General features: G+C 53.3%; 5 protein-coding genes across 5 annotated transcripts; 2 read left to right on the top strand and 3 right to left on the bottom strand.

The window, feature by feature from the left end:
- Positions 1 to 564: 564 nt before the first annotated feature.
- J4E85_005152 (uncharacterized protein) lies at positions 565 to 4,089 on the bottom strand (the record flags this gene model as incomplete). The annotated part of the gene is made up of 4 exons (XM_051469402.1): positions 565 to 1,586; positions 1,642 to 3,107; positions 3,158 to 3,578; positions 3,633 to 4,089. 4 exons carry the CDS (start codon positions 4,087 to 4,089, stop codon positions 565 to 567), a joined length of 3,366 nt encoding a protein of 1,121 aa, XP_051326233.1.
- Positions 4,090 to 6,083: 1,994 nt separating this feature from the next.
- J4E85_005151 (uncharacterized protein) lies at positions 6,084 to 8,417 on the top strand (the record flags this gene model as incomplete). Its single annotated transcript, XM_051469401.1, has 7 exons — positions 6,084 to 6,438; positions 6,488 to 6,525; positions 6,613 to 6,726; positions 6,774 to 6,808; positions 6,858 to 7,515; positions 7,565 to 8,326; positions 8,376 to 8,417. The coding sequence occupies 7 exons, from the start codon at positions 6,084 to 6,086 to the stop codon at positions 8,415 to 8,417; spliced, it is 2,004 nt and encodes a 667-aa protein (XP_051326232.1).
- Positions 8,418 to 8,670: 253 nt separating this feature from the next.
- J4E85_005150 (uncharacterized protein) lies at positions 8,671 to 9,151 on the bottom strand (the record flags this gene model as incomplete). The annotated part of the gene is made up of 3 exons (XM_051469400.1): positions 8,671 to 8,914; positions 8,991 to 9,071; positions 9,123 to 9,151. The coding sequence occupies 3 exons, from the start codon at positions 9,149 to 9,151 to the stop codon at positions 8,671 to 8,673; spliced, it is 354 nt and encodes a 117-aa protein (XP_051326231.1).
- Positions 9,152 to 10,804: 1,653 nt separating this feature from the next.
- Positions 10,805 to 14,143, top strand: J4E85_005149 (uncharacterized protein; the record flags this gene model as incomplete). The annotated part of the gene is made up of 9 exons (XM_051469399.1): positions 10,805 to 10,821; positions 10,874 to 10,967; positions 11,020 to 11,422; positions 11,470 to 11,879; positions 11,930 to 12,299; positions 12,352 to 12,729; positions 13,110 to 13,402; positions 13,457 to 13,819; positions 13,871 to 14,143. The coding sequence occupies 9 exons, from the start codon at positions 10,805 to 10,807 to the stop codon at positions 14,141 to 14,143; spliced, it is 2,601 nt and encodes an 866-aa protein (XP_051326230.1).
- Positions 14,144 to 14,962: 819 nt separating this feature from the next.
- Positions 14,963 to 16,255, bottom strand: J4E85_005148 (uncharacterized protein; the record flags this gene model as incomplete). The annotated part of the gene is made up of 1 exon (XM_051469398.1): positions 14,963 to 16,255. One exon carries the CDS (start codon positions 16,253 to 16,255, stop codon positions 14,963 to 14,965), a length of 1,293 nt encoding a protein of 430 aa, XP_051326229.1.
- Positions 16,256 to 16,324: the final 69 nt, after the last annotated feature.

Raw genomic sequence — 16,324 nt, 5'->3', positions numbered from 1 at the left:
AATATCGTTCTCATAAAAGACTGGGTGCATAGTAATACCTTGTAATATGGGGGTGGCTTTGTGTTTGTCGGTGTACGCTGATGACTAGACCACCGTGTTGGTACGATTGATACTGATGACTGTTAAAGACACGTAACCTAATAGAGACATTGGACTTTTGCAGCCGTATATTACAGTGCAAGGCTGGGCTAAGGTTGGCTAGTTATCGACACCAGATATGTGAACCTTTTAAGCCACATTCCCAACATAACAACACGACTGACATCAACTTGAAGCTTGAATTCGACAACAACTTGCAGCAAGCTGATTTTATAACACTACAACTAAGCCAACAGAAAGTTCAATGGTATCGTCACAAACAATAACACCCTAACGAAGTCATGCCCAACTCTTGACTACCAGCGGACATCTCCTAGCAAATTATTCCCGCGCACTCCGGCAACAGAAAATCCCTGGCTGGCGCCTCAGATCAGAGCTTTCGCTCGACGACGACGACGAAGACACTGACCAGGAAGACACCGACGGGCGTCCTGGTGCCGAATTGGGTTCAGGTCCCACACCTCCCTAAGGCGCAATTGTATACGCATTGCCATGTTCATTATCCCCACCTGCATTGGCATGGCCATTAGAAGCGAAGTTTGTATGCCCATTGGCAAGCCCATTCGTGTGTCCGTTCGTCAGTCCCCCGTTCGCATGGCCATTGGTAAGATGGCCATTGAGACCCGTCGCAACAACAACATCCTCGCTATCGTAGTGCAGCCGTAGACTCGTGGGGATGGGACTCTCCTTCGAGCTCGAATCAAGATAATGTCGCATCGTTATGCCGGCGAGTTTGTGCTCCGTGACGGTAAAACGACCCTGTTTGCCCGGTGCGCGCCGCACGTTTGGTAGTTTGAAAACTTCGCGCAGCGTCGCGGCGAGAGACGGGCCTACGAGGCGGGCGCCGAAGCAGAAGTGCAGGCCATGGCCGAGCAGTGTGTACTCCTTGAATGGGCGATGCGGGTCTAGGATCTCAGGGTTGGGAAACGCAACGGGGTCCATGGCGGCTTTGGAAGTTGCAATGAGGATCGTGTGGCCCTTTTTGACGGAAACAGGGCCGCGGACGCCGTCGTTGACGGTAATGTCGCGCGTCGCAACGCGAGGTAGACCGGGAACAACACCAACGTGGCGCATGCCTTCGTAAACGAAGCCTTGGAGTTCGCGGTCCGAGGTCGTAGGGTCCATGTGCGATAGCTCGACGATCCTTGCCTTGTACTTTTCGTACCCAGGAGATAGGAACAAGTCGATCAGCAGACTGGCTTGCTGTGTCAGATTTCCGGCGACGGGCGCTCCCATACCGATGCAGTCACCGACCATGTCTCCGATGGGCAGCTTGGTGTCCGCTAATGCATGGTAGATGCGGTCGGCGTGTGGGCCTACCTCGAAAGCGGAGCCCTTGGCCATCCAGTCGACGAAACCTTCTAGACGTCCAGTTTGCGTCTTAAGATGGGTTTCGAAGATGGATCGGAGAGGGGCTGCGGCTTGCATAGCGCCTGCACGCAGCTTCCATTCGTTATGGGGCATTATGTTGAAGGACTGGTACATGACTGGGCGGAGGTTAGCACCTGTTGCATATTCAAGAGCGCTAGACTGGTTACTTACATAGTACGAGATACGCTAGGAAAGCTTCGTGGACGGAGAGCAAGCCTCTAGGTTGCTCTTGTGTCTTCAGCGGGAGTGCGAAACGCTCAGCGAGCCAAAGGATTGGCGTGATATTGGTAACATCACGGACAATGTCGATGCTCATCCTGCCCTTGGCGCCTTTGAGGGAGTTCTTCTTGATGAGATTGCGTACGTTGGTCGTGAAAAACTCGTTGATGTTCTTCTCGAAGCCCTCCTCAAAAAACACCTTGTGCAGAATGTTGGAGCGTTCATCATGCTTCTTCTGCTCGTCCCAGCCGATCATGAAGTCATGTCCAGCAGTACAGTTGCGAATAGCTGCCTGGTACATGACAACGAAACTCTCACGATCCTCGAAGATTTTCTTGCAACCCTCCTGAGTTTGGACGCTGATGATGTCGTAATCGCTGGGAGGGCGTCTGAGGTCGTACTTTTCAAGCACACCATTTCCTTGAAGAATCTCCTTCGCTGCTTTGGGAGTGTAGAAGGGCAGCAGCGCGTAGCTGGAAGTTCCCTTGAATCCACCCGGAAGACCCTGGAAGAGCAGCTTAGGAAACACACCACCGTATGCACCGGGTGTTGTCTCCGCCAGCAAAGCCGCTCCCCACTGCGTAAGGGTGTTACTATTGAAGTCGTAGCTCAGGAAACGATCACCGCGAACCAATGCGACGGCGTCGTCCAGGATACCTCGACCAGTCGTTTGACCAGGGCAGACACCACTTCCCGGCATGGCAGGTTTGGTGCACTCGGCCATCAATCCAGGGTAGAGTTCCATGTTCTCCATGTGGCCGTACAACAGCTCGGCTGCTCGTGCTGTCTCTTTATCGGAACACCAATCTTCAAACGTATCATACGGCTTCAGATTAAGATACCGGCGGAACTCGTTGAGCGTGCAGACATTGAACATCTCACGGGCCTGCAATTGGCCCATGAGGTCAACGACCTTTAGACTGGCTGGGGTACCGTGGGCACCAAAAGCATGGGCAGGCTCCTCGATGCAGTCTTTGATAAGCTCGGAAAGTTGGGCATCGTTGAACCTGCCGTCAGCGCCTCGCTCAAGGCCCCCAAAAGTCCACTCCCAGGGCTTCTTGCTCATCAAGTCATGACCGTATACCTTCATGACTTGGTGGAACATCTCGATTGTCACATCGTCGATGTGGCGGATGTCAGGGAAGACGGAACGGATGATATCTTCCATCCATGTCTCATCCGCGGCACTGAGAGCAGCGTGCCAGTGGTAAAGGACAGCAAACTCCACGGATACATGGCTGCCGGTTCCGCGCTCGACACGTGTGCCGCCTTGCTTGATCTCTTTACCAAGATCAAGAGACCATTCCGAGTTGGCTCGTGGTGTGTTCAAGATGGCAGCGACATAGTCTTTCAGTACGACTGAAGCAAAGAAACCGACGTTAATGTTGCGCGTGATCTGGAAAATGTCTTCGTCTTGCCTGAAATCGAGTTAGGCTCATATCGCGTACAGGGACTACAGCAAACTTACCATTTCCTGCCTGCCTCGTCCAGAGTATCCCACGGTTTGTATTTACCGTCCTCGTTCACTGACAGCAGCGACTCCGCGACGTGGTTGTGGTTTCTCGAGAACATCAACAGTACTGCGACTACACCAGGGGGCATCATCATGATGCGCTCTGAGGCGATTGAGTCTGGGTAGATCAGGCCATCCTTGTAAGTTCGCACGCGATGTTGCTCCTTCTCTGTATTGCCGTACAGGGTGCTGAGGTCAACATAGCTCGAAGTCTCATTGATCCAAGGATCTGTCCTAGAGGTTTGGAAACATTCGTGTATGACTATGGTTGCGAAGGAGAAGAAGAGGCGATTCAGACCAGACGGGTGCTCGCGGAAAGGACCACTGCGCTTGAGAAGCGCCTCGTATACGTCTTCAACGTCAGGTAAATTTGGCCCTTGGGAAGTTGTCAGTCCTGATTCGCATGGGATGATAGCAACAGGGTACTTACCTTTCGGTTTGGTGGGAGGTACATTTCGCGCATATGGCGAACCTGCCTTGCCCATTTCAGGGTTGTGGGGATTGTTTCCTGAGCCGTCGTGCTTCCGGTATCGTGCCGATGGGCCGGCATGCGTAGGTGTTGGGTGTGGTAAATCATTCCAGAGCATGCTGATGAAACCATCCGACACCTTTGCACTGAGACCGCTGTTCAGAGGAAGACCCTGTAGCATCTGAACTCCCTTCTCGAGGAGAAGTTCTTTGTCGTCCAGAGGCTCACCGGATGCTAGTGTCGTAATGGCATCGAGGGCGAACTTGGCATCCTTAACACCGAGACCTCTAATATCGCTGACGATGCCAGTCTTCTGGTGGTTCTTCATGCCACTCGACGCTTCCGCTGTTCGGCCATCGCTGGCTTGCGTCGGCTTCCTCCTGATCTTTCCGATCAATGTTTGTATCTGGCTAGGCATGATGAATAAGTGTGTGTATGACCATGTGGAAAAGATGGGAACGGGGAGAATATGAATCCCAGGGCCGGACGGAGTTCACAAAGTAAGTTCAACGTAGCTTGCTGTTGATCTGGGAGGCGCAATGCTCCCCACGCAGGATCTTGGCCATGGCAAGCAGCAGCGAGCCAGTTGCGTGGCGACGATCGCTAGCAGCTACGGTGTGTTGATCAGCATATGCACTCGGCGAACAGTGTCCTGCGGCTTCCTCAAGGGCGGACGAACCCATGCCTGCATCGGGATGATGTGAGTAGCGTCCGGATCTTGATATCGTCAGACCTCTGATGGCTACAAATGTCCGACTGCTCATTGGTCGTGACTTCCTTTGTGGAGGGTAGTGCCAGACGGATTCTGCGCTACCTTCGCTAAGAACTGACAGAGGGGTATCGAGCACTGCATGACAAGTCCAAGGAATGATCTGTGAGCGGTCCTCAAGACCCACAGCGTAGTAGCACCATTGGCTCCATGAGGAAACGACTAACTAGACCCACCTGTGACGATCCATGGATGGCCTTTGCGACACTGCGAAAAGTCCAAAAGCAACGTGTAGCCAGGAGGAGGGTACGCCTGCCACGTTTCAGGCTTCAGCGCTTTTGGCTGCCTGGGAGTCGTTGTGGTCTCACTTCGGCTGTCTCCCTATGGGAACGTGTCGAAGATGTCGCAACCCTGGCGGTCGATAACATGATAGACAGGAACGGCGACCTGAACTCGCGACCATTCCAAACAGAGACGTGGACAAAAGCCATAGACGAACTATCAAGCGATCGGCATCCCGATTCAGCTTTTTTCGGCTGAGTAGTGGAAGGAGACTCTAGCGCTTGCGGCACCGGAATTGACCGACCTTACTTCCCGACGAATGGTCGCGCAGTCATGTGCTAGCAAGTGGACAGACGAGAGTGAGTTTCAGCTGATGTGGTGGCGGTCAACAACAGGAGTGCCAGCTTGCAAATCTCCGAGTAGGGTGCGGTATCAGGCAGGCACTAGCGACGGCGGTCAGTGGTCTACGGCCTGTCCCGAAGCCGTAAGGTTTACTGTCCGGTTCATCCAAGACGCCGGCGGTGGTTGTGGTGACTGGGAGGTGCGATCGATAGTCGAGACGACGGCAATCGAGACGGCTGGTGCACGGGCCGCCTCCCCACAAATGATCGCTGGAAGGGTAGCGTCAACCATCGACGCGACGTGCTTTTCCTGCTCACATGTCGGCGAGCAGACCTACACCAACCTCTCCTCTCTGATCGGCGCGTTCTTGTTGAATGCACTGCTTCCGAGTCCAATTGGATTGGACACCACTGCGATCACGAGTAACGCGCTCAGCATTAGCTCTCGGAGCTTGCCTGCCTGGACTGCGTAGCATCGCGTCCATCGGTTACCACCATATTGCCAGCCGGGATAGTGGCGAAACGGTGGCATTGGCTTACTTGCAGTCGAGGGCCACATGCGTTTCTTTTCTGCAATCAATTGCAGCACGACACGGGACAGGATGCGGTGTATCTGTCGTGCCTTCTGCCAGGCAACGCTCAGATGCTTGAGTGGCTGCCGCATCATCCATGTAGCAACTCAGGGTGGGGGCGTCGTATAGCGCATGGTAGTCAGTTTATCTCAGCTTTCAAAGGTCAATAGTCGCTGTAGGGCGAGCGGCACTTCAGAACGATCAGCGGCTGCTATTAGCGGCGGGACTACTCCCAGCCCACCACCTGCGACATCGACGCGTCGATAGGCGAGCTTTGTTACAAGCCGCATTAGCAATGGCGATCAGTATCTTAATGTGGCTTGATACGCTCGGAAGCTTTGGAGACAGACCAGACGGGGAGCACGCGTCAGTTGTGTTAGGCTTTTGTAGCCGATCCCCGCGTTGATAGAGATTACTTGGCTACTTGACACTTCGCGACTGCTTCGTTCTGACGACCAAGCTGGCTTCCTATCAAGGTGCTCTTCCTCGTCAAGCCCCACGTCTCAACATGGCGCGCAAGAACTCAGAGCAGTCACGTCTACCGAGCGTTTCGCCTCAGGTATCCGCACAACCACCTAACAACAACCCTATGGATTACGGAGCCGTGTCACGACGTCCGAACCATGTGACCAAGAAGTTTGTCCTGTGCTTCGATGGTACAGGCAACAAATTCTCAGGCACAGACTCCGACAGCAACATCCTCAAGATCTATCGCATGCTCGATCGCAATGGGGATGATCAGTTCCATTACTACCAGCCCGGAATCGGTACATATGTTACGAAAGCTAATGGATCCATGACCCGAACAGGTCGATGGGAAAAGTTCCAGTCATGGTACGCAAAGGCAAAAGATAGCGCAATAGGTACGTTCGGCGCGGCTCGTTATGATGCATGGGATCTGATCTGGTGTAGGAACTTCATTCGATCAGCATGTCATGGCGGGATACAAGGTAAGCCATCCCAGGAGGTAGCTCTATCCTCAGCTTAGTGGCTAGAGGACGGAACCCGGTCGCAGCTGGCTGACATGGACTGGACAGTTCCTAATGCGATACTATACACCTGGCGATGATATCTTCTTCTTCGGCTTCTCGCGTGGTGCATATACCGCTCGCTTCCTCGCAGAGATGCTTGATCACGTTGGTCTCCTCTCTGTAAGCAACTGCCCAATGTCTGTCAGGCGATTTCTAATTGTCGACAGGCTGGAAACGAAGAGATGTGTCAATTCGCATGGAAGTGAGTATAGCATGTAGCATGCATGAACTCTACACTAACGCAATCTCAGAACATTCCAGAAATGGCAATGTAGATTACCGGACGAAAAAGGCGGCAAAGATCGCAAGCCAGGCGAGAAATCTGAGAAGCTAAAGCTTCTGGAATTCATGTGCGCGTTTCGCGAGACGTTCAGCCGCCCCGTCAAACCCATTCGGTTTCTGGGCCTCTTCGATACAGTCAATTCCGTGCCTGCTTTCGAGAACGCCTGGATGCAACGTAGCAGATTCCCCTACACCGCAAGAAGCAGCGCCCACGTAATACGACACGCAGTATCCATCGATGAACGACGCGCAAAGTTCAGACAAGATCTCATCTCTCAAGAGAAGCCCGACCGGTCAATGTTGTACAAGCATCGCCACAGACACCGGCAGCACATGAAGGATCTGATCCATGGTGATCATGAAGACCATGACCTAGACGAGAAAGACCACGACGAACAGCAGAGTAGAGGTCGGCGAGATACATTAGCACCACCACCTGAGCGTTACAGAGACCCACATGAGACTTCAGGCGTACGCAGCCGTAGCGCGGACTGCTCCCAGCTTGATGGCGTTCACGGCTCTGCTACTCCTTCGATGCGATCCTATGACGCTGCGGGAACTTTCAACTCTCAAGACGAAGATGGCGAGCAGGATATTCAAGAAGTCTGGTTTCCTGGATGCCATGCAGTAAGTGTGCTCGTCACGGAGGTTCAATTTCAATACTAACGTCGTGTAGGACATCGGAGGAGGCTGGCCTCTTGGTGATGACGACGCAGCACTGAGCCACGTAGCCCTGGTGTGGATGGTGCGCGAAGCTCAAAAAGCTGGGCTCGACTTTGACGAAGACAAGCTCGCAGCTCTGAGTTGCTGCCACGAGGAGCCCACAACCAACGTGTCGCGAGCGCAGAACAACATCCCGATGATTGCAATCGATCCTGCGTCGCCCTCACCCGTCATCGCCAATTCGGGCGCGCAATCCGTCGACACAGCTGGCTACACTGACGACGACAACATCCTTTCGCACCATCGCGAACACCCTAACACGCATTTCCACAAACATTTCCACAGCGCTGCGACCAAAGGCCGTATCCACGACGTCCTGCAATTCAACAATGGTGCCAATCGCATGGGCGTCGTTTCGTGGAACATAATGGAGTACCTGCCTTTCCGACGCATGGACTTACAGGAGGATGGGACATGGAAAGCGATCCGATGGCCTTTGCCCAAGGGTGAGACGCGCGACATACCCGCGAATGCCGTCATCCACAGCAGCGTGATTAAGCGTATGCGCGCGGATCCAACCTACCGACCAGGCAATCTGATTGTAGGTGGCGGTGGAAGAGGTGTCAGGCACGCTCCCAAGGACATGGGTATGGGCCAATGGGTCGTTGCGTGCGATGAGGGCCATCATGTAGGCGAGTGCTTCATGCGCAGAAGCCCACCTGAGAGAACAAAGACGGAGGAAATGGAGCAGCCAGCGTGCGTGGGTGGCATGCAAGTAAGTATCACCGATCCGACTACTCGAACTGAGAACTAACGAATCAAAGGGAAACTACTTCGCTGGCCGCAAGAGGTCGACTGCTCTGTAGACCAAGACACTCGTCCTGTGCGCCGCTTCTACCTAGATGTCTTTCAAGCAATGTTTCTATTTTACTCCACTTTTGATACGGCCGTCTTGAAATCCATGTCTCCTGCACAAAATGACGAAGTGACATGTGTTCGTGTCATTGTTGTCACAATATTGGAAGCCTGTGGTTTGACCTCGATATATGCAAATCGCTACTTGTTCAGCCTGTGTCGAGTTCACACCTCTTCCAGCATCATTCCCATTCATGCAGATGCTCAAGCCTTCTGGGCGTCGTGACCCCAGTTTTTCAAGCTCTTGTAGCTCTTGCTATCCGTGTCCTTCTTCGCCTTGTCCTCTTGCGCAAGATGCCTCTTGCAGTATGCTACCACCTTGCGCATGTGGTCAATGTCTTCTTGTTCATACTTATCCGCGTCCTTCTGCGGATTATTCTGCAGTATAGCAACGATTTTACGACCCGAATCGTGGCCGACTGTCTCGCCGGAGCCGTTGTCTTTGGACCTGTAGGCGTCTTAGAGGGCATGCATGTCATAAGATTCGCAACGTCAGCACTGCATTCGTTGCAGGCAGGGCTTACCAGCCGGCTCCAGCGGATTCATCGCTGCCAAGCCAGTCTTGTAGTTCGTCTGCCGACATGTTGACCAGCTCGTTGAACTCCCTTGCGATGCCGTAAGCACTTTGCTTGCGTTGACGTTCATGGGCCACTTACTCAATCACGGTTTCGTTGTCTTTGACCATTTTGTGATCTACTTGTGAGTCCGGAGGTTGTCTATAGGAAATTTGAGTTTGGTGTACTCCGCAATGTCTTTCCGAGTGTTCTTGTTAGGGGTTCTGGGTTGATGCAGCATTCTAACTTGGCTCCTGAGTATCGCGACATGATGACATCACCATCGCGTTCCAACGGTGCCTAGAAGGACCAAGGAACGCCGCACGTGACTTGGCAGACCGCGTTGAAGGGCATTGTCTTTGTTCACTCAGACATCGATACATCGAAAGATGCGGGAATGACGATGTTTCAGATCGTACCTGGCATCGGCGCGTTGCCGGCGCAGTGTCTCTTCCCTTCTGCGGTGACAGGATTACTATGTACATCCCACCGGATGCGCTAAACCGCACAGAGCAAGAAGCCGTGAGAGTCAGTTGTCGTGTAAATTACCTAGACACAAGTCATGTTGTAGGGAGAGTTGCGCAAGAAGGTTGCTGTTGTTGGTGCTTGTGTTGTTCCTTCTCCAGCTTTCGTCCCCAGTGCTTACTACTGAGGAGAAGTTTTCTCCAGTCTCCGCAACCTCCACACCCCTTCTTCTCCCCAACACGCAGGCTGCCCCTCAAAGCCTTCACACCCACTCCACGACGTGGGAACTGCCGAGATTACGGCCTCACTTTCTCGTCCGATGCGGGTCGGACATGCCAAGGTAATGGAAGGTTCTTAGTGTCTTCCTTGAGCCTCATGTGGGCCGCTCTCGCACCAATCCGTCGCCGCAACCTGGCTTACGTTGCATCCAAACTGGGTCCCTCGCTTTACTTGACCGGAGAGAGACTGCAAGCGATCGGAGATTGCAGTCCAAAACAAGCACAGCGACAAAGCTTGTGCCGGTTCGCGCGGCAATTGTTCAAAGAGTCGGAGGGATGGTCGGAGCACAGGTGTTGAGGCTGCACAGGCCCGGATGGGGTCGTACGCATCTCCATCATCCCCACTGCCGAGAGCGTCTGTCGCATCTTGAAGTGAAGTATCTTCACCGACATGGCCCCGGCCGAAGAATACGCGTCGTCGAGTCGATATCCACAAGTCACGCGACCGTCACCAAGTTTCTGGCGCCCGGCTGTGCGGCACAACGGTCCCTGGAGCGCGTCGCTGAGTGCTCTGCGCCTGAATGCGGGGTGCGCATCAAAGGCGTTCACTTTGCACGTTAGGGATCTAGCAGGACGCCTTGTACAACGCCTACCGTCAGATGAGCATGTGAGAGCACGATCCGATCCATGTGTGCTCGAGGCCGTCTATCTCTTGGTGGGCTTCCCGGAACGTCGGGCGGATTTGGCTTGGCTATCGAATCGCGACCTGCTTCCCCACATACACGCCCCTTGTCCCCCAGCGGCTGCGTCGCATTGACAAGCCCACTACTGCAGTTTCAGACCCCCGGATCACTTTTGTTTGGCTGTGGAGGAGGTGAAGCCAAGCTGGTAAGGCCGCTCGCGCGCAATTTCGCGTGACGGCGTGGCGCGTATGACGTAGGAGCCCCGGAGTCGAACGCTCGGCGCGATGCTGGGCATTACCGCATTACGGGACACGGGACTGGAATTGGCATCGATACTTAAGATTCGTCGTGTGCCGAACAAGTAAATCCATCTTGTCTCGCACATCGGTCTTGTCGTGATCGAATCGTTACTACAACCATGGGTCTGGGCAAAGTGTACGTTTGACGCCGTTCGACTATGCATGAATGCTATATTGACTCTGAATAGTTCTGTCCGCGTTCGCGGTGCCGAGTGCGGTATCGAAGCCATCATTCTTGGTGTCATCACATCGATAGGTGGTTTCCTCTTCGGTTACGACACGGTATGCATCTGCCAATCTCTGCCTGTGAATGCGTGTGGCTCACGTAATGCAGGGTCAAATCAGTGGAATCCTCATCTTCAAGGACTTCATCCAGCGTTTTGGACAGGACCAGGGCAATGGCGAGAAAGCATTCGATCCCACGATTTCGTCCCTGCTTGTATCCCTCATGTCCATTGGTACTCTCATCGGCGCGCTCGCTGGTGCTTACACTGCCGACTGGTTTGGTCGTCGCCGCAATCTCTCCATCGGTGTGCTCATATTCGTCATTGGCAACATCATCCAGGTCACAGCGATGAACACCTGGGTCCACATGACTATTGGTCGTATCGTTGCTGGTCTCGGTGTCGGTATTCTCTCTATTGGTGTACCGATGTACCAGTCTGAGGTCTGCCCACGAGAGATTCGTGGTGCCGTCGTCGCATCTTACCAGCTTATGATCACTGTTGGCATCCTGAGTAGGTCTGGCCCAGATGTGTGCTTACAAAGTACTTACTATATGCAGTTTCCAACATTATCAACTTTGGTGTCCGTGACAATCCGGGCGAAGAAAGCGATGCCGCCTGGAGAATCGTCATTGGCCTCGGAATCGGCTTCTCGCTCCCTCTTGGTTTCGGTGTACTCTTCACGCCAGAATCGCCCAGATGGTTGGCCGGCAAAGGCCGTTGGGAAGAAGCGCGCATGTCAATGGCTCGTCTCCGAGGCTTGGCACACGACCCCAACCACGAGCTGGTCAACTCGGACTTCAAGGAGATGGAGGATTCCATCAACGAGCAAAAGAGCGCCGGGCAAGGTACTTGGGTAGAATGCTTCACTGGCCAGCCATCCGGTATCCCGCGTCTTGCATACCGTACTCTCGTCGGATGTGCTATCCAATTCTTCCAGCAGTGGACTGGTGTCAACTACTTCTTCTACGTAAGTTCCCTCGAATAACGACCTCACATGCACGCCGCTAATCGTCACAGTATGGCGCGACTATCTTCCAATCCGCAGGCATTGATGATCCTCTCCAAGTTCAACTTATTCTTGGTGCTGTCAACGTGGCCATGACGATCCCCGGGTTGTACCTCATTGAGCGAGTCGGTCGCCGTGTGCCGCTCGTCATTGGCGGTCTCTGGCAAGCTACTTGGCTGCTCATCTTTGCCATCATCGGTGTTGCGCTCCCACCGCAAGACAACCCCACTGCCGGTATCGTTATGATCGTTGCTGCTTGCATGTTCATCGCAAGTTTCGCCGCCACCTGGGGTCCTTTCATTTGGGTTATCATTGGCGAAACTTTCCCGCTCAGGACTCGCGCGAAGCAAGCCTCTTTGGCTACAGCGTTCAACTGGCTCGGTAAGCAACATGCTTTCTTATGCCGACTTCGCTTGCTAACGACCATTCTTAGGCAACTTCCTGATCGGTTTCCTCACACCTTACGCTGACGACGGTATCGGATACGCCTTCGGTTTCGTTTTCTTCGCCTGCAACTTCGTCGCCGCTGGTGTCGTTTACTTCTTCGTCTTCGAGACCAAATCGTTGTCTCTTGAGAACGTCGATATCATGTACTCGGACCCGAGCCTATCTGCCAGGACCAGTAAGAAGTGGGTCCCGGCTGGATACATCAGCCGTAACGAACGCGACGACTCATACTGGGAGCGACGCCACAGCGCTGTCGGCGCTACTGGTGCTGTTGGATCTGAGAAGTATGGCGACAAAGATGTCGATACTTCGCCCGAGAGGGGCATGTCAGTGCATCAGGAACACATTGACGAGGAGCGCCGAGGTTAGGGTTTCTCTCGATGCATACTCAGTTCATATCCTGGTATTTGGGACGAAGATGCATTCGCACAGCTCAGTGAACCGCTTCCTTTCAGCATGACGCCGCACTCTACCAAGCGGTATACATAATACACAGACTATCCCATTCAATACAATATCATCTACTGTTTCCAGTGTCCAAGTCTGCTTTGTCTCCTGTTCCGTGTACCTGATGACAAAATGCCGACACAGCCACATCCCTGCTAAATTTAGCGTGCTGCGTGGCGCATTCCACAAACAACGCGTCAGCTCCACGTCTTCTCCCCAGCCACTCTCCGCTTTCACTCACCAGAACAACAAGAACAGCATCTTCATTCCTCTGTACTTTGGCTACTCAGTACCCAGGCTTCCGCTCTGCCCACGCTCAAACACTTCATACCACAGAGACGTACAACTACACCGCCATGCCGCCAGCAGCGTCGCCTCGCAACACCAGCACGCTCGCCAAATTAGCGCGCCGGACCCTGGTCACAGCGGGGCCGGCTGTCGCCTCGCAGGCTTCGCATCACTTTGAGCGCCGCGGGTTGAGTGTAAATCACACCCAAGGGGTTACGCTGGGTGTTATTGCTGCGTATGTTGTCGTTATTGCGTTGTTGTGGAACTTGCCGTATGTACGGTGGGTGTTGTGGCCGTTCAAGGTATGTAGGTAGCGTGGGGCAATGGGAGATGTTGATAGCTGACGAAACCCACAGATGCTCGTCATAGCCTTTCATGAATTCTCTCATGCAATAACATCCTGCTGTACCGGCGGGCGAGTGGAGTCCATCTCCCTTGATCCCCATGAAGGCGGTGTAACGCATATGCGCGGCGGCAAGCAATTCATAACTCTGCCTGCTGGCTACTTGGGCTCCTCATTGATAGGTGCTCTGCTGACCTTCTGTGGCTTCAACATCGTGGCATCCAAAGTAGCGAGTATAGTGCTAGGCGTTTGCTTCTTGCTGACACTATGGTGGGCGAGAAAAGACTGGTTGACTATCGTCACAATTCTTCTCAGCGTAGGGCTACTGGTAGCCTTCTGGTTCATCGAACATGGCGAGGCGTTGAGGTTCATGGTCGTAGGTGTCTTTCCCTGTCCCCTCGAAACGTCCTTGCTAACGCCGCTCCAGCTTTTCATCGGCGTCATGTCTTCTCTCTACAGCGTCTGGGATATCTGTGACGACCTCATTCTCCGTAAGGTCAACTCGTCTGATGCCAGCGTCTTCGCTAAGCGGTATGGCGGTTCGTCGCAATGCTGGGGTGTTATTTGGTCGCTTGTGTCGTTGGTGTTTATGGTATGCGGAATCCTTGCGGGGTTGGCAGCCTTTAAACAGAGCTTCGAACAGCAAGAGAAGGATAGTCAAGACTTTATTCCTACGGTACGGATGATGATGAGGGTGTGATCTGTCGTCCAATAAAAGGCCTTTTCTGGATTGGCGTCTGTAGATTCGGCATGCGTAGTTGGTGATGCTTGATATATCCGTATAGCATTGAGCCTTGCAAAACTCAGATCATTTATCACAGGGGAGTGACATTGACACTCGTAGTTCAAGGGTAACGAGAGTATTTTGCGGCAGTAATGGTTAGCCGAAAAAGTACCTTGGAGCGAATGGAGTTGGCGGATACGTATCCTCATTGACCCGGAAGAAGAAAGTTAAAGGTACAAGTTCCCGGTCATGCCCTGCATGTAGCTCACGACCACCCGTCATGGTAAAAGTAAGGAAGTCGTTACCATCGGAAAGAAAAGGGGTCTCACACTTTTGGTCCGCGGCGTCACCAAATCCAATCTCCAACGTGCTCATTCCTACATGCGTCTCTACCACCATCTCACTCGCCTCCAAAGAATCCACCAAACTGCAGTTCCAGAGCCCGCTTCATCCGCTCAAGTACAACCCTGTTTGCAAGATGAAGAGGAGATTGTGTTGGTGATTTGCAGGAGATGGACAAAGTTAAGGTAACGTCGGGAAGTCTAGATACCCACGCAAGTCTTGATCGAAGTGAAGGTGAGAAGAGGGTAAGTTCAGAACGGTTACACTATTCTGATACCAAGATGTCGCCGAATGGAGCTGCTGCTTATAAGTGCTCGTACATCGAAGAATGTGTAGCGCTTACTGCGGTTGGTCACGGGAGGTGGCTGGTGAAAGGGAAGAGTGAGGCTAAAAAGAGTGTCGACACGTTTACATGTGATTAGATGAAGATCCATATAGATTGCAATATCTCCCCTAACGCAATCCCACCCCCTTCACACTTTCGAAAAGCGCCTCCTCTCTAACGAGCACGGCGCGATTCAAATCCTTCTTTTGCACGCTCGGGATGCCGCTCAAATGCAATGTCAACTCGAGCTCACCCACCAGACTCTTGAGCACATGCTCCACGCCTTTCTCTCCTCCAAGCGCCAGACCATACACATACGGCCTACCAATCAGCACGCAGTCGGCTCCTAGCGCCATGGCCTTGGCAATGTCAGCACCCGATTGTATCCCGCTGTCGAAGAAAATGGTCAACCTATCCCCAACAGCATCAACAATATGTGGCAGCACGCCCAACGACGAATTCCCTCCATCGAGCTGCCTGCCCCCATGGTTACTCACAACGACGCCCTGCACGCCAATTTCCACCGCCTTCCTCGCATCAGCCAAGCTCTGAATGCCCTTGAGCACAATCGGCCCATGCCAGTGTTTCTGGAGAAACTCGACATCCTCCCAACTATGGCTCTCGCCCGGGAAAATCGTCCTCATCCATTCTGGCGCCGCAGCCTCCATCTTTCGTTCTACATCCACGCCATGTCTCGCTTTGAACTGTTTCCGGAACACAGGATCCGTCATGCCAAGTTCTACGCCTGTGCGGTCGGCGCGCATGAAGGGGTTGTATCCGTTGTCCATGTCTTCGGGTCTCCATCCGAGGATGTACGTATCTAGAGTTACAAACAGAGCTGTAAAGCCGGCGTTCTTTGCGCGTTCAAGTAGCGAAATGGTGATGTCGTCGTGTTCGCGTGACGGCCAGTAGAGTTGGTACCAGCGTTGACTGTTGGGGCCGTTGGCTGCGGCAGTATCTTCTATACTCGTACTACTTGCCGTACTTAGGATGTACGGGATGGCTTCTTTGGCTGCTGCTTTTGCAGCCGCGACCTCGCCTTCTGGGTTGAAGATTTTGAGTACACCGACGGGCGCCATGGCGATGGGTGCTACCATCTTCTCCCCAAAGATCTCGGATGTCAGGTCAGGGAAGCCGTCGTACCTGACTAGGCGGTTGGGTACAATCGACCATCTTCTAAAGGCACTGCGGTTCTTGTCTGTGGTCTCCCGTACGCCGGCGGATCCGTATACGTAGCCTTTTGAGTCGGCTGACATGCGACTGCAGGCCAGCTCTTCCCATTTGTCAGCCTGGAAGGTGAGCGGTGGGCGTTCAAAGTCCAGTCCGCGCGTATATGTCTGCATTTCGTAGTCGACGGCATCTTGCTCTGGCTTGCGAGTTTGGAACTTGGGATGGTGTTGGGTCGCTGTAGGTTCGGACATGGTGGCTTTGGGTCTCTAACGGGTTGAAGTGAGGATTGAAGTTGAAAGTCGCGAAGAAACCTTCCGAGG

This window comes from Alternaria conjuncta (assembly GCF_024043145.1).
Source record: "Alternaria conjuncta strain BMP 0040 chromosome Unknown scaffold_7, whole genome shotgun sequence".
NCBI classification, from domain to species: domain Eukaryota; kingdom Fungi; phylum Ascomycota; class Dothideomycetes; order Pleosporales; family Pleosporaceae; genus Alternaria; species Alternaria conjuncta.
The sequence above is the reverse complement of the archived record's forward strand: the minus strand, read 5'-3'. Positions and strand labels throughout refer to the sequence as shown.